The sequence below is a fragment of the Oryctolagus cuniculus genome, chromosome 2, assembly GCF_964237555.1.
Source record: "Oryctolagus cuniculus chromosome 2, mOryCun1.1, whole genome shotgun sequence".
Classification (NCBI taxonomy): Eukaryota; Metazoa; Chordata; class Mammalia; order Lagomorpha; family Leporidae; genus Oryctolagus; species Oryctolagus cuniculus.
The window spans coordinates 8398642-8423449 of NC_091433.1; the positions used below are offsets into that span (position 1 = coordinate 8398642).

The 24808-nt window shown below is 37.9% G+C and overlaps 1 protein-coding gene across 5 annotated transcripts in view; it reads right to left on the reverse strand.

The window, feature by feature from the left end:
* The window catches only part of RAB28 (RAB28, member RAS oncogene family), a 555178-nt gene that overhangs the window by 424374 nt on the left and 105996 nt on the right, over positions 1-24808 (reverse strand). For 3 of the 5 annotated variants that reach the window (XR_007912998.2, XM_051830036.1, XM_008274229.4), the window contains exons 5-6: positions 22394-22497; positions 11438-11515 (exon numbers count right to left, since the gene is read on the reverse strand). Coding sequence is in view for 4 of the 5 variants with exons in the window: in XM_051830036.1 (XP_051685996.1) it covers positions 11438-11515; positions 22394-22497 (182 nt within the window). In the remaining variant the exon portion in view is untranslated. Of the gene's footprint in view, positions 1-1202; positions 9878-11437; positions 11516-22393; positions 22498-24808 lie in introns of those variants that run through there. The other 2 variants (XM_002709359.5, XM_070069587.1) reach the window with 2 other exon arrangements.

Consider the following 24808-nt stretch of genomic DNA (forward strand, 5'->3'; position numbering starts at 1 on the left):
CATTTAGAAAGAGCTCCTTCAAGTATATTTTTATTGTCTGAACTTTGGTGAACTCCTGATGACAGACATCATAAATGAAGCAGGAGTTGACACTAAAAGAATCAACCAAAACAAACTAATGGGAAGTTGGGTTTTTTTGTTTCTTTTTGTTTAGTTTTGTTTGTTTGTTTGCTTTAAAGACGCAATGGCAACTCAGTCATTGAGTTTTTTTCTAGTTTTATGACACTGACTTGAGGTTATTACAAGTTTTATTAAAAAAAGATGAACAAATATGAAAAATTAAATGCATTGTAATTTAAAGCAAAAGAATTAAATTATTCACACACATTTAACTCATAGCCAAGACCTCATTATTTCAAAGTAACACTGTCATTATGCATTAGTATTCCCATAAGCCATTATACTCAGTCATAACTTTCATTCGTATGTCTACAGCAGAGTATGAGTTAGTAAAAGACATATGTTTAGGAGGACTCACATATAAAGCAGAAATTTTGAAGGCAACTCCATTTTAAAAACTTTTCCAGTTTTTAAAACTTTCCTCCCAAATCTCTTTCTTCCAAATAGCTCACTATTGTGTTATGAATAACAACTCCAATAAAATAGCAAGAAATTTAGAAATATTTCATATTTCTAAAATAATTTAAGCCAAAAGACACTTTTAACTCTTTTCTTTCCCTCTAACCCACAGTTAAGGGAGTATGTGAAACAATTAATTTAGCAACATACCCTAATATTCACCACTAAGTAACAATTTAAATTAAAGCAAATTTTTTACTTTTTTCAACTCTTTTTCCTAAATCTGCATCTATAAGCAGCCAAAGAAGGGTATGTCAAGGACAATTTTAAATATATTCTCCCAATTACCTGGATATTTCATAAAAAGTGGAAGGGAATGAAAAATGAAATAACTACCTTAATTCTCTACTTCACTGTATATATAATAAATACAACCATAAAGACAAATATGTTTAAAAGTAACTGAAAAGTTATTTTAATTTGTTCTCAATTTCTTGTTTAATCCATAAGTTTCCTGGCAAAGGACCAATTTTCAAAGTTGTAAAACAGGAATTATGTAATATTAATTTCCAATAATGTACAATCATCTGAATTTCCCTATTCATAAAGATTAAAGAACAAGACAGTATTCACTAGTTCTCCCCTCCCCTTCCCAAAAATGGCAGTAATTTATCCATTAATACCTGCGCTACTGTACTGAACAGATTCTACTCTGAGCAGAGGTGGTATGTCGATTATCTTCTTCCGGGTACTTCACTATTTCTGCCCTGACAATATGCTGTCAATTCCGTACAACATAAACAAGATGAAGAAGAAAGAATTAAAAAAAAAGAATAAATGGAAAGTTTGTTCAACGACTGAAAATAGAAGGGAAAACCAAAATAGAAAAAGAAAATTAATACACAAATTCAAGCATATCACAAAAGAAACAGCAGAACGTATGCATACAAAAGGGAAGAAAAGGAACAGACTCGAGAAACATCATTCTTTACGACTCTATTATTAAAATATAAATGTCCACTGAATTTTCTACACAGCCTGAGATCTATTTTCAACATCACAATTATACATGACATTAATGCACAACATTTCAGAGGACTGTGAAGAATTATGAGGCTTTTTTATGCTAAATACAGGAAATGCATTCATTCCAATTCCTTTGACAAATAATACTGATGACCAAATATGTGCCAGGCACTCTAAATCAGGAATGCACCAGTGAATTACACAGGACCTCCTCACAAATTGCTGCAGACCTAATGGGAAAAGAAACACAGACATACAACAAAACACGTATACAAGTTAGCTGCTTTACTAGTAGAACAGATGTGTGGGAACACAGGGAGACAAGTAATTAATTATCTTTAAAGGTGCAGAGAAGGAAGAAATCAGAGGAAGCCATGTGCCATTTATAATTTTTATATTTAATAATATTTATTACTGGTTCAAAGACTTCTTTTTGATGTTCACTCCCTCATTCTTCCCAACCTAACTTCCATATTCCATATAAAGTGAATAAGTTCAAACATAGTTGTGGGCCATGTACAAAAATTCATGAATATAACATTTAAGCAAAACAGCTGTTGTTTTCATATCTAAAGAGTTTTTCTAAATAATCAAAAATACATTGTTAGATTTTAATTGCTATAATTTTTCTTGGAATGAAAAGGCATGATAGAGATAACATACTCCCTTTGTTTTTTTAGATTGGAAACTATCCTTGTTTTTCCATATGAACATAAATATCTTATTTCAGAAAAATCTTCTTTCATAATAGCACCTATTAACTTAAAAACAGAAAATATCTGAACATGGGCTATTATTTGTGATGGCATTCATAAATAAATATTCAATAGACAAATGAGAGTAACTGAATAGGATGCAAAGGTACAGAGATATATTAGTTCTCTATCAAGCAGTATTAACTTTTAGTACAAGACTCATGATTTACTAGGCACTCAGCCTGATACTATCAACAGAAGCATTACCACCTGTCAAATGAGGTATGAGGGGTTATGTCAGTGAAACATTGTACATCATTATTTGACTTCCACAAACTTAATTGTTTCATGCCAAACTACTGGGTTACAATGAAGAGAAAGGATTTTCATAATCAGTAAAGCAGCTCATTAATCCAACACAACATTGGTTTAAACCCTACTACTTAAACACAGTCAGGTTACTGACCTGTGCTCAAGACATTCTGACCAAAGTACCAACTAACACAAATGACTTGAGTTTAATTAACAAGGCAGCATCTTTCTTGGAGGGCTGGACTATTTGACATAAAGTTTTGCACAGTGTTTCTAAACTGGCAGATATGACCAAGGCCTCTGAAGATTCAAAACTGCTTTCTTCAAGTAGAAAGACATAATTTCCATGTCATAAATTTCATGGAGGGTAGTTTCACAATAGTCAGCTTGCTTATGAGCTGTTTAATGATGTTTTCAAAGAAAACGTTACTTACAAAACAGCAACCTTTATTCTTCGACACAGAACTGAGACTCAATAGTTTTCTTCTAATAGAAAATGCAATGAAAGTAATGAAGTGGTCTTAACAGGAAAGGATCCTTTGGGTGAATACTAGTTTAATTTCTATTCTATCAAAGAGTATTTGTAAGCTACCTAGAAATGGAAGTGGTAGCCAGGTAGAGCAGAAGCACAAAAGTAACAGAAAAGCACAAAAGGATTGGGTAAAAGCTACAAGGAGCACTGATGCACTCATGGGGAAGTGCTAAAGATAAAATTTGGTCAATTGTGCAACTGCATCTTAATCCACATGGTAGTGACATATTTATCATTGCAAAAGTCACATTTTGTCATGTCCAGGAAATGGAGTAAACACATCTTGAAGCTTAAACATTTGTCACTATCATTCATTCAAAGTCAATTAGTATTCTAGGTATTGTAAACATTTAGATAATGTTTGATATCATTTAGGAGATACACACAAATAAAAAAAATGATGTTTGATATCTTCCATGCCTAAGAGTCTAGCATGAAAATCAATAAAGAATTTCTGGTTGGTATACATCCGAAGTGCAAAAAGGTTTATGATTTAAAGTTTGAATATAGTATGTTAAAAGCACATACTGGGGCCGGCGTGTGGAGAATGGGTAAAGCTGCTGGCATCCCATATGGGTGCCAGTTTGAGTCCCTGATGCTCCACTTCCAATCTGGCTCTCTGCTATGAAACAGGGAAGCTGTGGAAGATGGCCCAATTCCTTGGGTCCCTGCCCACTGTGTGGGAGACCCAGAAGAAGCTCCTGGGTCCTGGTTTTGGATCAGTGTATCTCCAGCCACTGCAGCCTTTCTGGGGAGTGAACCAGCAGATGGAAGACCTCTCTGTCTCTCTCCCCTTCTCTCTCTGCCTCTGCCTCTCTGTTAACTCTGTCCTTCAAATAAATAAAATAAATGTTTTAAAATAATCACAGTACTGTGCACACAGGAATAACAAAAAAAAAAAAAAAACACTGCTTTTCTGCTTTTCTTCTGTGTACTGGGCCATTAAATATGTTGCCAGGAACATTCAAAACATTGGACAAGTTATTGCAGTCTCCATGCATTCTTCTTTTTTTATTTTTTATTTGACAGAGTTAGACAGTGAGAGAGGGAGGGAGGGAAGGAAGGAAGGGAGGAAGGGGGGAAGGAGGGAGGGAGGGGGGAGTGCAGAAGGGGGAGGGAGGCAGAGGGGAGGGAGGAGGAACACAGGGCCATGCATTTAGCCTAGTAGTTAAGATGCCAATTAAGACAACTCTGTAATTAACACACAATGATTCTTAGGTGTTTAAATTTAACTGAAAAGTGATCCCTGTTAAATATAAGAGTGGGAATAAGAGAGGGAGGAGATGTACACTTTGGGACATGCTCAATCGGACTTGCCCCAATTGGTGGAGTTAGAAATGTGCCAGGGGATTTCAATACAATCCCATCAAGGTGGCATGTACCAATGCCATCTCACTAGTCCAAGTGATCAATTTCAGTTCACAATTGATCACACTGATAGGTCTAAGAGTCAAAGGGATCACACAAACAAGACTAGTGTCTGCTAATACTAACTGATAGAATCAAAAAGGGAGAGAACGATCCAACATGGGAAGCGGGATACACAGCAGACTCATAGAATGGCAGATGTCCTAAACAGCACTCTGGCCTCAGAATCAGCCCGTAAAGCATTTGGATCTGGCTGAAGAGCCCAAGAGGGTATTTTAGGCATGGAAAGCCAAGACACTCTGGCAAAAAAAAAAAAAAAAAAGAAGACTTAAGGACTTAAATGAAAGATCTCTGCAAGTGAGATCCCAGTAGAAAGAAAGAACAGGCCATCAAAGAAGGAGGTCCCTTTCTCTGATGGGAGGAGAGAACTTCCACTTTGACTATGACCTTGTCTAAATAAGATCGAAGTTGGCGAACTCAACAGGCTTCCATAGCCTTGGCAACTCATGGCTAGAGCCTAGGGAGATTACTGATGCCATAAACAAGAGTGTCAAATTGTTAAGTCAACAACAGGAGTCACTGTGTACTTACTCCTCATGTGGGATCTCTGTGCTTAATGTGTTGTCCAATGTGAATTAATGCTGTAACTAGTACTGAAACAGTATTTTACACTTTGTGTTCTGTGTGGGTGCAAACTGCTGAAATCTTTACTTAATATATACTAAATTGATCTTCTGTATATAAAGATAATTGAAAATGAATCTTGATGGAGAATGAGATGGAGAGAGAGTGGGAGATGGGATGGTTGGAGGTAGGAGGGGGTTATGGGGGGGAAAAGCCGCTATAATCCATAAGTTGTACTTTGGAAATTTATATTTACTAAATTAAAGTTTAAAAAAAAAAAAGATGCCAATTAAGACACTCAAATCCCTTACCAGAGTACCTAGATTCAATTTTTGGCTCTAGCTCCTGATTCCAGCTTCTACTAATGTAGACAGGGAGAGGCAGGAGTGATGACTCAAGCAAGTGGATTCCCATCACTCACGTAGGACACCTGGATGGCAATCCTGGCTCCTGGCTTTAACCATGGTCCAGCCTCAGCCATTGCAGGCATTTGTGCAACAAATCAGCAAATGGAAGCTTTCCTCTCTGTCTCTCTCAAATAACTAATAAATAATAAATAAAACAGAAACAATGCATATCTTGTTCAAATCAAATAGAAATTCATAAACCAATGTAAAAATGTTTAGGTTTAAAATGTATTAAGAACTTCGTGTGTACAGGTGTGCAAATAGTTGTAATCTGTACTTAATGTAGAGTTGGTCTTCTGTGTATAAAGTTAATTGAAAATGAATCTTAATGGAGAATGGGACTGGGAATGGGAGAAGGAGGAAGAGGTGGGAAGGGAGTGGGGGGGGCAGGTATGGTGGGAAGAATCACTATATTCTAAAGATGTACTCATGAAACTTATATTCATTAAATAAAAGTTAAAAATGTATTAAGAACTCTTAATACCAAACATATGTAGTAAAATGTTCTTGTCATTAAGTCTGAAAGAGACAAGATGTAAGATTATACATTTAAAAAAAGATATATTTATTTATTTGAGACACAGAGCCACAGACAGAATCTTACACCCACTGGTTCACATCCCAAGGGCCACAATGGCCTGAGCTGGGTCAACTCAAACCCAGGAGCTTCCTCTGGGTCTCCCACGTGGGTGCAGAGGGCCCAAAGACTTGGGCCATCCTCTGCTGCTTTCCTAGGCACATCAGCAGGGAGCTAAGCTGGAAGTGAACAGCCAGGACTGGTGCCCTTACAGGATGCTGGCACCGCAGGTGGCAGCTTTACTCCCTATGCCAGTGTTGGCCCCAAGACTATGCATTTTCTTTACAGATTATCTACTGTGTTATTAAACAGCTGAATGCTGAATTTCATGGGGAATAGCAGCTGTGAATTTATTTTTTTCCTAAAGCTAGAAAAATAACGCAAATACAACTATTAACTAAACTGGGACCTATAAAAACTGCATTTCATTAAACTTGTTTAAAAGTGAGCCTGTTCCATTTTTCTGAGAGCTCCTTGATGATAGAGACTTTATAATATTCATCTCTGTATCCCAAGATTCTAGTTTGATCACTGGCATACAGCAGACACTCAAAATACATTTGCTGTATTAATAAACTGTGTTCACTTTTGCTTCTCTTCCTTGCAAAGCTTGCAAATGCTCTGATAACTCATTTATAAGACTCCCAAATAGATACAATCCAGGTTAGAACTAAAACAGAGATATCTTTAAACAATCTGCGAATGGAACTAAAACTAAAACCTCACTACACATAATTATATTACAAACTAATCACTTCAGTGTCCATTTCTATATGACTGGCGAGTCTGACATAACTTTTTCTCTATAATGCAGTACAAGTACTTCTAAGCATAATCTCGAATTCCCTCAGTAATCTTTCAAATGTCATAAAAAAAACACAGAAAACATGTTACATATATTAATAGCATTGTTAAAATATTATATAATCTGAACTTCCTAGTCTTTTAAATGAACTTTCAAAAATGTTTCCATTGAGAAGTGTCAACTATGAAATCAATAATTTAGTTGGCAAAAGTACCAAATTCATCAAGTTCAAACAAGGATAATGAGCCTCCTGATATACACAAAGAATTCTGACAAGCATAACAAGGGCTCCAACTGTTTGAATTCACCTGAAATGAATGAAGTAAGCTCCACCAACAAACTAAAGATAGAATTAAACCTCAAAGCATATTAAGCAAGGTAGAGGATGCAAGTAGAGATCTTTGTAGTGAATACACCAAACATCTCTTTAGTTAAAATATGACTGTATGTTAAACCTATCTCTGAAGTCAAGATAGTCACTTTGTTGGTGTTGCAACAAAAGGGAGTAAGAAAACTTCTCCCAATTTTTGCCTTTCGTAAGTATCCCAATTCCTCCTTCTCTCCCAAAGTCTTCCTGCACATGAGCACCTTACAGCTTAGGCAGGGTGGAGTTCTTCTCAGTATACCATGTGGCTAGTAAAGCATTGGCAAGCCTTCCCCTTAATGAAGAGCTATCAGTCACTGGGCTGCACCTTTCTACATTCCTCCAGACAAGATACCTTTGTTATTTTGGACTTCGTCTCTTCCTTATACAACCACCCCACACGCCCTACTGATTCTTCCTTGAAACATCTCCTATATCCTTCCATCCTTTCCCTTCTACCTTCACACTGGTCCTTATCACACGATAATAAAATCCTTGCTTCAATATCCTTCCCATTCAACCACACACAAAAATATCCCATTAGATTAATGCTGTCAAAAGACTACTTTCATTTATTTCTCTGCCTACAAATGAGCTCCCACTGTCTAGATAAAATTCATCAACTTGGCCTTCATAAATCACTTTATTCTCTGACACACACATGTATTACTTCAACCAAATTGTTCTTCTGTTTCCAAATACAACCCAAGCTTTTTACTCAGGTTAACTTTTCATGCCAGTTCCCTTTTCAGGGACTGTCTTCCTTCCCATTCCAAACTTCCCAGTACACTTTCCCCCAATATAGTAGAGTGGCAACAACAGAAACACAAATGACAGCCAGACCTGGGGTCAAATCCTGGCTTTACCATTGCCTAACCATGGGTTAATGATCAAATGATTTGCACTCTGGCCTCAGAATCAGCCGTTAAGGCATTTGGAACTGGCTAAAAAGCCCATGAGAGTATTTCAGGCATGGAAAGCCAAGACACTCTAGCAAAAAAAAAAAAAAAAAAACCTAAATGAAAATCTCTGTACATGAGATCCCAGGGGAAAGAACAGGCCATCAAAGAAGGAGGTACCTTTCTCTGAAGGGAGGAGAGAACTTCCACTTTGACAATGGCCTTGTTTAAATAAGATCGGTGTCAGCAAACACAAATGCTTCCATAGCCTTGGCAGCTCATGACAAGAGCCTCAGGTGTTACTGACATCATAAATAAGTGTCAATTGTTAAATCAACAACAGGAGTCACTGTGCACTTACTCCCATGTAGGATCTCTGTTCTTAATGTGTTGTACTATGTGAATGAATGGTATAACTAGTACTCCAACAGTACTTTACACTTTGTGCTTCTGTGTGGGTGCAAACTGTTGAAATCTTTACTTAGTATATACTAAATTGATCTTCTGTATATAAAGATAATTAAAAATGAATCTTGATGTGAATGGGATGGGAGAGGGAATGGGAGATGGGATGGTTGTGGATGGGAGGGAGGTAATTGGGGTAAAAAGCCGCTATAATCCAGAAGTTGTACTTTGGAAATTTATATTTATTAAATAAAAGTTTAAAAAAATGATCAAATGAGTTAGCCTCTTCACAGTATATTTTTTTATTTTTTATTTTTTTTAACTTTTATTTAGTGAATATAAATTTCCAAAGTACAACTTATGGATTACAATGGCTTCTCCCCCATAACGTCCCTCTGACCCACAACCTTTCCCTTTTCTGCTCCCTCTCCCCTTCCATTCACATCAAGATTCATTTTCGATTCTCTTTATATACAGAAGATCAGTTTAGCATACATTAAGTAAAGATTTCAACAGTTTGCTCCCACACAGAAACATAAAGTGAAAATACTGTTTCAGTACTAGTTATAGCATTAAATCTCAATGTACAGCACACTAAGGACAGAGATCCTACATGAGGAGTAAGTGCACAGTGACTCCTGTTGTTGACTTAACAAATTGACACTCTTGTTTATGGCATCAGTAATCACCCTAGGCTCTTGTCATGAGCTGCCAAGGCTATGGAAGCCCCCTGAGTTCACCGACTCTGATCATATTTAGACAAGGCCATGGTCAAAGTAGAAGTTCTCTCCTCCCTTCAGAGAAAGGTACCTCCTTCTTTGATGACCCGTTCTTTCCACTGGGATCTCACTTGTGGAGCTCTTTCATTTAAGCTTGTTTTGTTTGTTTGTTTGTTTGTTTGTTTTTTCCCAGAGTGTCTTGGCTTTCCATGCCTGAAATACTTTTGAGAGCAAAATGATGAAATGTCATGCTACCTGTTCCACAAAGTTATTATGAGGATTAAAAAAGTTAAAACAAAGAAATTATAACAAAGTGCTAGCCAATAGCAGATTAATTTTCTTCACTGAAGGCAGGGCTACATTTTAAACTCTTTTAAGTGTTTTTAAAACCCACTACTATACTGAATATATAAGATATGATCAAAAAATCATGTATGATTGCTTGATAATCACTCATGCATTCTCCAGTTAACCAGAAACAAATGTAATTTAGAAAGAGAAGCTACAAAGCAGAGGAGTACTTGACCTAGGAGCTTCAGTGAAGTCTTTGAGCAAGCAAAGCAGGGTGATTCCTCTTTCTTGTATAATCCCCAAAGCCAAATCAAGTAACTATTTTTTGATGTATCTAAGAGAGTACAAAATATCTTATCATTATACCTAGCCATAGAAATTGCTGAAATAAGTGTCTTTCAGGGATGAGATTAGTAGCAAATTTCTAGAGTTCCAAATATTTTAATCATGTTCTAGAAACAGTCCCATCATATAACAATTTTCAATTGGTATTGAATCTAATTACACACACACATATACACAAAGACAATGAATTAACTCTGAAAGAATTTAAGAAAAATTCAGGAATGGGAAAAGATAATTACATCTTTCAGTTGCATAGGGTGAATGGAGAAAATACAAAGAAAATGTAATTAGTTTTTGCTTCTTTCTCTTTTTTTTATTTGCATGCATTTCATAAGTACAACATTAGGAAAACAGTAATTCTTCCCACCATATCCGCCCTCTCACAATACTCCCACCCCTCTTACTCTTCCCCCTCCTTTTCCCAGTCTTGTTTTTTACTAAGATCTATTTTCATTTACCTTTATACACAGAAGATTAACTCTATTCTAGGTAAAGAGTTCAGCATTTTGTATGAGAGAGAAAAAGAAAAAGAAAGAAAGAAAACCAAATCAAAACAAACAAAAAACATAAAAAAGCACAAGAATAAAAGCTGTTTCTCAGAAGTCCAGACAACTGCTGTTCAAAGTCATTGCATTTTGATGGTAATTTCACTTTTTTTTCCTGAAACTTAATTATCTTTAAAGAGGAACCCAAGAATGATACATCTTTTCCAAGCATTTAGACATAACTATAATTTGTGTAAAATAAGAATATCCTCCACTTAATACACTAAAACGAAGTAACTGAGACTAAGTCTTACTATTTAGTCTCATAATACAGCTCTTTGAAGACAGAGGTCCTGCATGGGAAGTGAGTACACAGTGACTCTGAACACATCAGTGATTACCGATGATCTTGACCAGAGCTGCCGAGGCTATGGAAGCCTTTTGGAAGCTTTTGCTACTAACCACACAGCTTCTGAAGTTTATTTTTAAACTATATCACCTCTTAATCTGACCTCTCATTCTATCAAATATATATAATGAGAGCAATTATAATAATATTTTTAAGTTCTTGACTGCTGGTGTTCATGTTTATTTCTTGGTCTAAGAGATATTTTAGGAATAGTGAAAAAATACAGAAATGCTCAATAATTAGTACTATTAAATTTACAAAATATTATCAAGAACTTGTATCATTACAGTGGAGGATATTTTAAAGATGAACAGACAGACCTGAAAGAACTTAAATAAAGAAGTACCAGACAAAACAGTATGGTCAACAAGTTGACCCAGTAACTAACAACTGATAACACTTATTATGCTAATCTTCTCTTTTTCCCAACAGAAGGACAAAATGAAGTTTTAAGGGTACCACAAGTTGGCAGAAACGTAATAGTCTCCATATTCTGCAATGAACAGTGATTCATATAATCTATTTCAAAGGTTTTTAGGGGTATCTATATCTACGTTTAGATATAGATAGCATAAATAGATAAGGATAGTGGGTAAAAATTAATGCCTTATAAGAAATCCATTAATTTTTAAAATATAAAGTTCAAGATGATCACCTGTGACTGTTCTATTTCTGCTTTGTTTAATTTGATTCCAAGGATTTCAGCAGCAACTTTCTGAAAACACAGGAAGACCTACATAACAAAAACAGGTTTAAATGATTTAAAACAGGCATGCTTAAGTAAGCTTTAACTAAATTGAACTTTTTAAAAAATGATAAACAGCAAAAATTACAAAACTATGATTCAACAGATGATTCCAAAAATAGTTTTATTTGTCAAATCTAGCAACATTTTAATTGTAATAAAAATGTTTTAATGATTAAACAATAATTTGAAAATCCATATAATACATTGAATTGGTCTAAACTTATATTTGTCCCTAAAAACATGTATTTTTAAATGATTCAATATGAAAATTAGAGCTACCACTGTAACCAAAACAAGAACAATAACAAACACATCTACTAGCATAACAAGTTCTTATAATTCTTGAAGAAAATGAAAACAAATTAATCTATACTATTCTGATTTTTCACTGACAGTTCTACACTGATCTTTTGATCTAGCTTTAATCTATCTTTAAGAGGTCTTATTTTCTAACCACTTAATAATTTTTGTGGCTCTCATCAATTTCAATAAGTTCTTCATATCTTGAGTAAAACAATTTGATACCCTTAACTATATTTTATCAGTTCAGAGTAAAGGAGCAATACATTACATCATAGTTAAACAAAAATCTACAAATACTTTTCTATAAACAGCATTTCACATTTGAGAATAGTTAGCTGATGCCATGACCACTATCATTCCCGGAGCTCCAAACCTGGCATTTACTATAGTAATAATTATATTTTCCTTTTAAATGTCCTACCATATTCCTGTCACTTGTCATCTCATAATTACTCACTGAATATTTATCACAACTTTACTTTTAATTCTAATTAAGAAAGCCCTGAATGGATATTCTTGTCTCAAAAAGCATGAGTATATATTTAGTTCACTAATAGGCAATGTTTGCAGAAGAACTGGAAAGAATTACAAAAGAAGATAAGCACAGAGAAGAGGGTACAAATAAGTAGGATCTGGTGGGCTATTCTAAGGACTTCTGCATTTATTCTGAATAAAATGGAAGCCATGGGAAGGTGGTCTGAAGTGACTTTTATTTTAACAGGGCCAATCTGGTTCTTGCACTGTGCTTTCACTATTGAAGATCATGCGCACAAAAAGAAAAATAAGCAAGGAGACTAGCATAAGAAAATTAGGGAAGCTGAAATCATAGTGGTGACAGTGGAAATGGTAAGAAATAGTCAACAAATACTGGATATATTTTGAAAGTAGATCCAAAAGAAATTGGTGATAGATGTGAGGTGGAAGAAAAAGAGAGGAAACAAGATTGACTACAAAATTTTCCTGCTGAACAGCTACTACACTAGATCTGCCATTAATTGAAGTGCAGAATTCTGGAAGAAATTTGGGAAGGGAATATTAAGAGCCAACTCTAGAAATGTTAAACTGTGCAGCCTATCAGATATCTAAGTGGATATGCTGAGCAAGGAGCTGGATATTTGAATCTGGAATTCCAGGAAGAGGTGTGGGCAAAACAATGGAACTAAAACAAGTCATCAACAGAGTTAAGTTTAGAAAAAGAAATATCCAAGGACTGAGCACTAGAGCCCTCCAGTACTTAGAGGCTGGAGAGATAAGAAAGAATCAGCACAATGCATTGCAAGAGCAGTTAGTTAGGAGAAAAGCCAGGAAGCACAGGATTCTAGATGCTAAGGGAAGGAAGTATTTCAAAGAGGAGAGAATGACCAGCTATTTTATATGCTGCTTCTATGTCAAGTCAGATGAGGACTAGGAACTGACCACTGGATTCAGCAAAAGAAAGTCACTGATAACAACTGGTTACATGAAATACTGGGGGCAAAAGTTCACTTGAACTGTGCAAGAGAAACTCGATACAGAGGAACCAGAAAAATCTCTTTGAAATATTACTGGAACAAGAGAGGGAAGAGATGTGCAATTCGGGACATGCTCAAGCTGACTTGCCCCAAACGGTAGAGTTAGAAACATACCAGGGGATTCCAATTCAATCCCATCAAGATGGCATGTACCAATGTCATCTCACTAGTCCCAGTGATCAATTTCTGTTCACAATTGATCATAATGATAGGACTAAGAACCAAAGGGATCACATAAACAAGACTAGTGTCTGCAAATACTAGCTGATAGAATAAAAAAGGGAGAGAATGATCCAACATGGGAAGTGAGATACACAGCAGACCCATAGAATGGCAGATGTCCTAAACAGCACTCTGGCCTCAGAATCAGCCCTTAAGGCATGAGGATCCGGCTGAAATGCCCATGAGAGTATTTCAGGCATGGAAAGCCAAGACACTCTGGGGGGGGGGGGGGGGACCTAAATGAAAGATCTCCGCAAGTGAGATCCCAGTGGAAAGAACGGGTCATCAAAGAAGGAGGTACCTTTCTCTGAAGGGAAAAGAGAACTTCCACTTTGACCATGGCCTTGTCTAAATATGATCAGAGTCGGTGAACTCAGGGGGCTTCCATAGCCTTGGCAGCTCATGACAAGAGCCTAGGGTGATTACTGATGCCATAAACAAGAGTGTCAATTTGTTAAGTCAACAACAGGAGTCACTGTGCACTTACTCCTCATGTAGGATCTCTGTCCTTAGTGTGCTGTACATTGAGATTTAATGCTACAACTAGTACTGAAACAGTATTTTTCACTTTATGTTTCTGTGTGGGAGCAAACTGTTGAAATCTTTACTTAATGTATGCTAAACTGATCTTCTGTATATAAAGAGAATCGAAAATGAATCTTGATGTGAATGGAAGGGGAGAGGGAGCGGGAAAGGGGAGGGTTGCGGGTCAGAGGGACGTTATGGGGGAGAAGCCATTGTAATCCATAAGTTGTACTTTGGAAATTTATATTCACTAAATAAAAGTTAAAAAAAAAAAAAAAAGGAAAGCATAAGAAAGAAATAAAGCAATAGCTACAGAAAGATGTGAGATCAAGAGCTTTTTTGTTTGTTTTTAGGATAAATCATAGTATTTTATATGATGATAGACTAATCCAGTAGACAGGGAATAATGATGATGCAGGAAAGACAGAATTCATAAAGCAATATTCTTGATCAGGTAAAGCAAAATGGGGCTAGTGCACAATACAGCAGTTGGCCCTGGCACAGTTTCCATTGTAACCACAGCACAGACAGAAGACCGGAACAGACATGAGGGATGGGGAAGAGTGTAGATGTAGTGGCAGGAGTATGTGGAACTTGTTTCAAATTTCCTTTTCCTCTTCCTTTCTTCCTTCCTTTCCTTTTTCCTTTTTCCTTTTTCCTTTTTCCCCTTTCCCCTCCTTTCCCCTCCTTTCCCTTCCTTTCCCTTCCTTTCCTTTTTCCTTTCCTTTTTCCTTTCCTTTTTCCTTTCCTTTTTCCTTTCCTTTTTCCTTTCCTTTTTCCTTTCCTTTTTCCTTTCCTTTCCTTTCCTTTCTTTCGACAGGCAGAGTGGATAGTGAGAGAGAGAGACAGAGAGAAAGGGCTTCCTTTGCCGTTGATTCACTCTCCAATGGCCGCCACGGCCGGCGCGCTGCAGCTGCCGCACCACGCTGATCGGATGGCAGGAGCCAGGTACTTATCCTGGTCTCCCATGGGGTGCAGGGCCCAAGCACTTGGGCCATCCTCCACTGCACTCCCTGGCCACAACAGAGAGCTGGCCTGGAAAAGGGGCAACCAGGACAGAATCTGGCGCCCCAACCGGGACTAGAACCTAGTGTGCTGGCGCCGCAAGGCGGAGGATTAGCCTAGTGAGCCGCGGTGCCGGCCAAATTTCTTTTCTTTTTAAATTTAAAGAAATGGAACAAATTTCATGTATCTCATACATACAGGTTTTTTTTAAAGATTTTTAAAATTTATTTGAAAGAGTTACAGAGAGAGGTAGAGACAGAGAGAGATATCTTCCATCCGCTAGTTCACTCCCCAGATGGCTGCAACGGCCAGAGCTGCACTGATCTGAAGCCAGAAGCCAGGAGCTTCTTCTGGGTCTCCCATGCCAGTGCAGGGGACCAAGGACCTGGGCCATCTTCCAATGCTATCCCAGGCCATAGCAGAGAGCTGGATCAGAAGATGAGCAGCCGGGACTAGAACTGACACCTACATGGGATGCTGGTGCTTCAGGCCAGAGCTTTAACCTGCTGTGCCACAGCGCTGGCCCCACATACAGTTTTTTGTTTCTTTGTTTTTGCCAAGCAGAGTTAGACAGTGAGAGAGAGAGAGAGAGAGAGAAAGGTCTTCCTTCTGTTGGTTCACTCCCCTAATGGTCAATGCGGCCAGTGCTGTGCCAATCTGAAGCCAGGAGTCTGGTACTTCCTCCCGGTCTCCCATGCGGGTACAGGAACCCAAGCACTTGGGGCCATCCTCCTTTGCCCTCCTGGGTTACAATAGAGAGCTGGAATGGAAGAGGAGCGACTGGGACTAGTACCCGGTGCCCCAACCAGAACTAGAACCCGGGGTGCCGGCGCTGCAGGCGGAGGATTAGCCAAGTGAGCCACGGCATTGGTCCCACATACAGTTTTAAGAACATAATGACAGTTCTCACCCCATCCTCCCTCCCTCCCTCCCTCCCTCCCTCCCAACTTCCACCCTTTCTCCGACTTCTTTTTTTTCTTTTTAATTTTTGTGATAATATACCCTTTTTTCCTTTGAGAACAAGTTTTATTATTAATTGAAGAAGCACTAAGGAAACAAGCAATGGAGCTGGGCACTTAGGCTTATCTAAAACTTATGAGACATAAGAATATCCTCCATCTTATACACTAAAATGAAATAAATCTTTGAGAGCATGTTTTACTGTGAATTCTCATTACTATTTGAGTAAAGAAGTCCTGCATGGGAAGTAAGTGCACAGTGACTCCTACTGTTAATGTAACAATTAACACTCTAATGTATGACGTCAGTGATCACACAAGGCTCTTGACATGAGCTGCCTAGGCTATGGAAGCCTTTTGAACCCACAAACTCCTTCAATACTTAGACAAGGCCATAAGCAAAGTGGAAGTTCTGTCCTTCCTTCAGAGAAAAAGACCTCCTTCTTTGATGACCACTTCTTTCCACTGGGGTCTCACCCACAGAGGTCCTTCATGTAGGACATTTTTTGCCACAGTGCCTTGGCTTTCCATGCCTGAAATGCTCTCAAGGGCTTTTAAGCCAGACAAGAATGCCTTAAGGGCTGATTCTGAGGTCAGGGTGCTACTTTAACCTACTGTCTTTCTATAAGTCTGCTGAATGGACTGATTCCCATGTTGGAGCATTCACGCCTTTTTACTTCTATTATTATTACCAGACACTTAATCCTATTTCTAAGATCTCTTTTTGTTTCAAATTTCTTATAAAATAGCAAGCACAGTCATCAGTAGAGGGAATGGAGGAGAACATTTTGAACATTTGAAGAGACAAGAGTAGCTATGAAATTCAGATAAGGGGAAGACATAAAAGGACTAGGGATACATGCAATAATTACTGAACAACATTAGGAGTCCCCTTGAGGTTAGTATTGTGAATTCAAAGTTCTAGCATGCCTCTAGTCATGTTTATGGTGCAGCCCAAGAAAAGTCAAGGCTTGGTTTAAAGAAGAATTAAGGTTTAGCCAAATGAGTCTGACAAGCAAAAAGGAGAAAGGGTATTGGGAGTACATGGCAATAATTTTGTCTGGTCACGGGGAGAGGGGAAATAAAAACTGAAAGGAGGGTAGGGATTTTGAAAAGGTGTTAGCATCAAAGGCTTGTAGGGTTGAAGAATGATTGGGCTAGAACATTCATGCTGTGAGCTAGAAAAAAAGGAGGACAGTTGATTGTCAGTGATTAAGATATCTGATGTTGAGATAAGAAGAGGTTACAGTGATTTGTAATAAGATCTGTGGTATGCATGGGAGTGAATCAATGAGGTATAATTGAGGACAAAGACACGAAAATAACTGAGAATGTGATAGTAGTATTGGAGAAAGGATAGTAACACAGGAGCTCAATTCCTCAAGTAAAGAGGGAAGTAACCTGAAGTTGGAGGAGACTACACGTATTAAAATAATTTCATTTCAAAGAACAACCATTTCAAAGTAGTATTTCAAAAGAAAAAAATAGGCTTTTTAATAGTGGTTCAACATTAGTACACAAGCAAAAATACTAAGCTAAACACAAACATTGGAAGTTAGAACAATTCTAAAATGTTAAAAGACCTTAGGAAGAGTAAGGTAGGTAAGAGTAAGAGTGAGGGTAGATGCCAAATCAATTCATAGAGGAGTTTATCAAGAGACACTGGTATGGTATTCATTAAAATGCTATGTGGTGGCCGGCGCCGTGGCTCACTAGGCTAATCCTCCGCCTTGCGGCGCCAGCACACCGGGTTCTAGTCCTGGTCGGGGTGCTGGATTCTGTCCCGGTTGCCCCTCTTCCAGGCCAGCTCTCTGCTGTGGCCAGGGAGTGCAGTGGAGGATGGCCCAAGTGCTTGGGCCCTGCACCCCATGGGAGACCAGGATAAGTACCTGGCTCCTGCCTTCGGATCAGCGCAGTGTGCCAGCCGTGGCGGCCATTGGAGGGTGAACCAACGGCAAAAGGAAGCCCTTTCTCTCTGTCTCTCTCTCTCACTGTCCACTCTCTGCCTGTCAAAAAAAAAAAAAAATGCTATGTGGTTATGTGCTCATCTTCACAGTATCATGGGTGAAAGGATTCAAGAAGGCCAAATTTTTAAATGGGTCTGATCACCAAAAAAGATTTAGCACTGTTTTTATTACTTAATGTTTATCAAAGGTATAAAAGCTATAAAGGCTATATTGAAAGAAAAACATAAAAAAAGATGAAACCAGAGAAAGATTTCAAACTTCTTTGGTTGAAAAAAATGACAAGAAAATTAACTGTCAAAAAAAAACTGGGCAGGAGAGAATATCTGCAAAAACTCTGACTTACAGCTGTTATCTCTAATATAAAATTGTTCATAGAATTTTTGAAATAGCAATGAAAAATTATAAACTGGTCATAAGCAGAAAATGAACAGCTAATGAAAGTTTTCTAATGTCAGCCACAATTACAACTCAAAATATTACAAATGAAAATAGTGAATTACCCTTTTTTGCCTATCAATATGAAAAAGATTTAAAAATAAGTAAATACTAAATATTTAAAAGGTTATAGTGACATGGCAATCATACAGTACCGGTCAAAGTTTAAATTGGTTTAGCCTCTCATGTGGTAATTTAACAGTATGTTTCAGTCCTCTCCCAAGAAATCTACCTAAAGGAAATAATAAAAACCTTAAAAGTTTATGGAGAAACTTTTATATTAGAAAATTATGTTCAAAAGTTAGAAACAACTTATGTGTTCAACAACAGGGACATGGTTAAATATATTTTTGGATATTAATAGATTATTGAACCTATTTAATAATAAGTGACATGGCAAAGCCAAAATCAACTATTGGGATTGCATCAAATTGAGAAGTTTCTGTACTGCAAAAGAAACAGTCAGGAGAGTGAAGAGACAACCAACAGAATGGGAAAAAATATTTGCAAACTATGCAACAGATAAAGGGTTAATAACCAGAATCTACAAAGAGATCAAGAAACTCCACAAAAACAAAACCAACAACCCACTTAAGAGATGGGCCAAGGACTTCAATAGACATTTTTCAAAAGAGGAAATCCAAATGGCCAACAGGCACATGAAAAAATGTTCAAGGTCATTAGCAATCAGGGAAATGCAAATCAAAAGCACAATGAGGTTTCACCTCACCCCGGTTAGAATGGCTCACATGCAGAAATCTACCAACAACAGATGCTGGCGAGGATGTGGGGAAAAAGGGACACTAACCCACTGTTGGTGGGAATGCAAACTGGTCAAGCCACTATGGAAGTCAGTCTGGAGATTCCTCAGAAACCTGAAGATAACCCTACCGTTCGACCCAGCCATCCCACTCCTTGGAATTTACCCAAAGGAGTTTAAATTGATAAAGAAAAAAGTGGTCTGCACCCTAATGTTTATTGCAGCACAATTCACAATAGCCAAGACCTGGAACCAACCTAAATGCCCATCAATGGTAGACTGGATAAAGAAATTATGGGATATGTATTCTTTAGAATACTATACCGCAGTAAGAAACAACAAAATCCAGATATTTGCAACAAAATGGAGGAATCTGGAACACATCATGCTGAGTGAAGTAAGCCAGTCCCAAAGGGACAAATACCATATGTTCTCCCTGATCGGTGACAACTGACTGAACACCAAAAAGGAAACCTCCTAAAGTGAAAAGGACATTATGAGAAATGGTGACTTGATCAGCATAGCCCTGACTGCTAATGGACAACTTAATACATTATCCCTCATAGTATTTTTTTTTTGTCTGTTCTACTTAATATGACTGGTTTAATTCTGTAATTATCACACAGTTATACTTAAGTGTTGAAAATTAACTGAAATGTGATCCCTGTTAAACATAAAAGTGGGAATAAGAGAGGGAAGAGATGTATAATTTGGGGCATGCTCGGGCTGACTTGCCCCAATTGGTAGAGTTGGAAACATACCAGGGGATTCCAATTCAATCCCATCAAGGTGGCATGTGCCAATGCCATCTCACTATTCCAAGTGATCAATTTCAGTTCACAATTGATCATAATGAAAGGACTAAGAGTCAAAGGGAGCACATAAACAAGTCTAGTATCTGCTAACACTAACCGATAGAATAAATAAAGGGGAGCGTGATCCAACATGGGAAGTGAGATACTCAGCAGACTCATAGAATGGCGGATGTCCTAAATAGCACTCTGGCCTCAGAATCAGCCCTAAAGGCACTCGGATCTGGCTGAAAAGCCCATGAGAGTATTTCAGGCATGGAAAGCCAAGGCACTCTGGCAAAAAGATCTCTGTGAGTGAGATCCCAGTGGAAAGAACAGGTCTTCAAAGAGGGAGGTGCCTTTCTCTGAAGGGAGGAGAGAACCTCCACTTTGACTATGACCTTGTCTAAACAAGATAAGAGTCGGAGAACTCAAGGGGCTTCCATAGCCTTGGAAACTCATGACTGGTGCATAGGGAGATTATTGATGCCATAAACAGGAGTGTCAATTTGTAAAGTCAACAACAGGAGTCACTGTGCACTTACTCCTCATGTAGGATCTCTGTCCTTAATGTGCTGTACACTGAGGCTTAATGCTACAACGAGTACTCAAACAGTATATTTCACTTTGTGTTTCTATGGGGGTGCAAACGATTGAAATCTTTACTTAATGTACACTAAACTGATCTTCTGTAAAAAAAAAAAAAAAAAAGAAATTATCAATTCCCAACTTGACTCTCACTGGTATTAAACATGACAATAGGTCTGATCTGATTTCATCATCATTTAAAAAAAATCATCTATTATTTTTCACTTTATGTTTCTGTGTGGGAACAAACTGTTGAAATCCTTACTTAAGGTATACTAAGCTGATCTTCTGTATATTAAGATAATCGAAAATGAATCTTGATGTGAATGGAAGGGGAGAGGGAGTGGGAAAGGGGAGGGTTGTGGGTGGGAGGGACGGTATGGGGGGGAAAGCCATTGTAACCCATGAGTCGTACTTTGGAAATTTATATTCATTAAATAAAAGATAAAAAAAAATAAGTGACATGGGATTTTTTATATTTTTCTACAGATAAAAATACCAAAATAAAACACAAAATTACTTAAATATTATGATCTTGGAGCCAGCACTATGGTGCAGCAGGTTAAGCTGCTGCCTGTGACTCCAGCATCCCATACTGGAGTGCTGGTTTGAGTTCCAGCTGCACCACTTCTGATCCAGCTCCCTACTAATGCACCTGGGAAGGCAGCAGATGACGGCCCAAGAGCTTGGGCCCCTGTCACCAACGTGGGAGACCTGGATGAAGTTCCTGGCTCCTTACTTTGACCTGGCCCAGTCTCAGTGGTTGTAGCCATCCAGAGAATGAATCAGCAGATGGAGAATCTCTCTCTCTCTCTCTTTCTCTCTCTGTCTCTCTCTCAGCCCCCACCACCCTGTCACTTTGTCTTTCAAATAAATAAAATAAATTTTTTAAAAAGTGAAAAATATGATATTAATTGTTTTAAGTAAATATTTATTGTAGTTAAGATGGTAACCCCTGGAAGTCCACTAGTTGGTTCACAAATTCTATTTCTACCACTAACTACCTTTGCAACATGGACTCTGCTACATGACCTCCATAACATTCACCTATAAAATAGAAACAATCAGAGCAGTATGGTACCTGTCACAATAATAAATATAATTTGATAGGAGGTTGTGAACATCAGAAAAAGATAATTGGGGGCCGGCACTGTGGCAGAGGAGGTAAAGGTGCCATCTGCAGTGCTGGCATCCCATTTGGGCACCAGTTCGAGTCCTGGTTGCTCCCCTTCCAATCCAGCTCTCTGCTATGGCCTGGCAAAGCAGCAGAAGATGGCACTAGTCCTTGGGTCCCTGAACCTATGTGGGAGACCCAGAAGAAGCTCCAGGCTCCTGGCTTTGGATTGGTCCAGCTCTGGCCATTGTGGTCACTTAAGGAGTGAACCAGTGTATATGAGACCTCTCTCTCTCTCTCTCTCTCTCTCTCTCTCTCTGTGTGTGTGTGTGTGTGTGTTCCTCTCTTTGTAACTTTGCCTTTCAAATAAACAAACAAATAAAGTCTTAAAAGTATAATTAAAAGGAATCATGCCATGAATTGTCATCTTGGAATACTAAAGTTATGGGTAACTTTTATTCTTTTTAATTCTATGCTCTTTTAAATTCCTTAAAACAGTCATAAAATTATGCTAAATGACTTAGAAAAGTAATATAAGCAGAATTAACCCATTATACCTAAGGTATCTTATATCCTCACTAGGAATAAATTTGCTTCAAAAGTAATAGAAGTATACTTCCTATGAATGTACATAAATATCTTAATATGAACTTACAATATGCAGTAATCATTATTTTACTTACAGAGTCTCCTGTCTTGGCTGAGACAAAGTGGCTACTAAAACCATTTTCCTGGCAAAACCGTAAGTGTTTTTCAGATTTCACTGTTCGCATATGCTCCAAGTCAACTAAAAGGTGTTAAAAAAAGGAGAAAGTTATATATTAGAATCATTCAAAACATTTTCAATGACAACAACCCTGCCCACCCAACAGGAACTGGGGAAGATTCCATCTATATCCCACAGTTTTAAGGCTACAACTATCGATGTGCAAGCACCAGCGTCACTCATGATCACTCAGCAGGGTCTGAGGATACTCCCCACTGTGTCCCACAGTAGTATCAAGAACAAAGCTACTGTCATCACAGTCCCCATTCTGACTGACACTCAACTCTGAGCCCTGAAGCAACATATCTCTGGAAGCTTTATCCACTACAAAATCAAACCATTACCTAAATGAACTGCCGCAGACACATGGGACACTAACACACATTGCTGACATTTATTACAGCTGAAAAAAATCACATGGCAGCTACACTTTTAGGTTCACCCAAAACCAAAGCCAAACCAACTACCCAACTGATACTGCACATCCCATCTAAGTGAAAAGGTTTTCCCAGTGAAAACTACTTCATAAAAAAGAAGAAGCTTTTCAATCAGATGTAAAGCCATCAATAAAGTGACACAGAAAACAAAGAAAGGAAATGACACATTTAGGGGAAACCACAGTCTTCCAAAAATAGATGCTGATTTGGAAGAAATCTATAAAATGCCTGAAAAAGAATTCAAAATATTGATTATAAAGAAACTCAACTAATGCAAATGACTACAGATAGACAACTGAAAAAAAGAAGAAAACAATTCACAATATTAATGAAAAATTCAAGATAAAAAAATCATTAAAAAGAATTGAGAAATCTTGAAACTGAAAAAATTTTTAAATTTTTTTTCTATTTATTTATTTGACAGGTAGAGTTAGACAGTGAGAGAGAGAGACAGAGAGAAAGAGAGAAAGGTCTTCCTTCCATTGGTTCACTCCCCAAACGGCCGCCACGGCCGGCGCTGTGCCGATCCCAAGCCAGGAGCCAGGTACTTCCTCCTGGTCTCCCACGTGGGTGCAGGGCCCAAGCACTTGGGCCATCCTCCACTGCACTCCCGGGCCACAGCAGAGAGCTGTACTGGAAAAGAAGCAGCCAAGACTAAAACCCGGTGCCCGTATGGGATGCCAGCGCCACAGACGGAGGATTAATCAAAGGAGCCACGGCGCTGGCCCCGAAACTGAAAATTTTAATCAATGAAATAAAGAAAAAAAAATAAAATAGAGAGCTTCCACAAAAGAACAGAACTCTGATCTTGGGGACAAGTCTTTTGAAATAACCCAGTCAGACAAAAATAAATAAGAAAGAATTTAAAAGAATGAAGAAAGCCAATGAGGCATGAGACACCATTAAATGAAAAAACATTCATATTATGGGGAATACCTGACGGAGAGGAGAAGGAAAAAGGCATTGTCAACACATTTAATGAAATAATAGCTGAAAACTTTCTGTCTCTACAAAGTGATAATGAAATGTAGATACTGGACATTCAAAGAATCCCAAAGATTCTCAACCAAAAAGACTTTTTTGAAGGCCTATTACAGTCAAACTGTCAAAAGTTGGAAGATAAATATATGTCAAGTTAAATATAATGGAAAACTCATTAGACTAAAAAAAAGATAGACAACTATAGACCCATAAACTTGATGAATACAGATATAAAATTCTCAAAAAAATTAGCAAACTTAATTCAACAGCAAAACAAAAATCACATGTGATGATCAAGTGGGATTTTTCTCAGGGATATAAGAGTGGTTCACTATTCATAAATCAATAAACATATCACATCAACAATATGAAGAACTAAACCATATGATCATCTCAATAGATGCAGAAAAAGCATTTGATAAGATTCAATATATTTTCATTATAAAACTCTCAAAAAATTAGGTATAGAAGAAACATATGGGGCCAGCACTGTGGCATAGCAGGTAAAGCTGCCACCTGCAGTGCTGACATCCCATATGGGCACTGGTTCAAGTCCTGGCTGCTCCACTTCCAATCCAGCTCTCTGCTAAGGCCTGGGAAAGCAGTAGAAGACAGCCCAATTCCTTGGGTCCCTTCACCTGCATGGGAGACCCAGAAGAAGCTCCTGGCTCCTGGCTTAGGATCAGCGTGGCTGTGGCCATTGCCACCAATTGGGGAGTGAACCAGCAAATGGAAGACCTCGCTCTCTCTCTCTCTCTCTGTGTGTGTGTGTGTGTGTGTGTAATTCTTTCAAATAAATAAATAAATGTTTAAAAAAAAACCTCAAAATTATAAAGCCTATATATAACAAACCTATAGCTAATATTATACTGAATGGGGAAAAGCAGAAAAATCTGGAATAAAACCAGGATGTC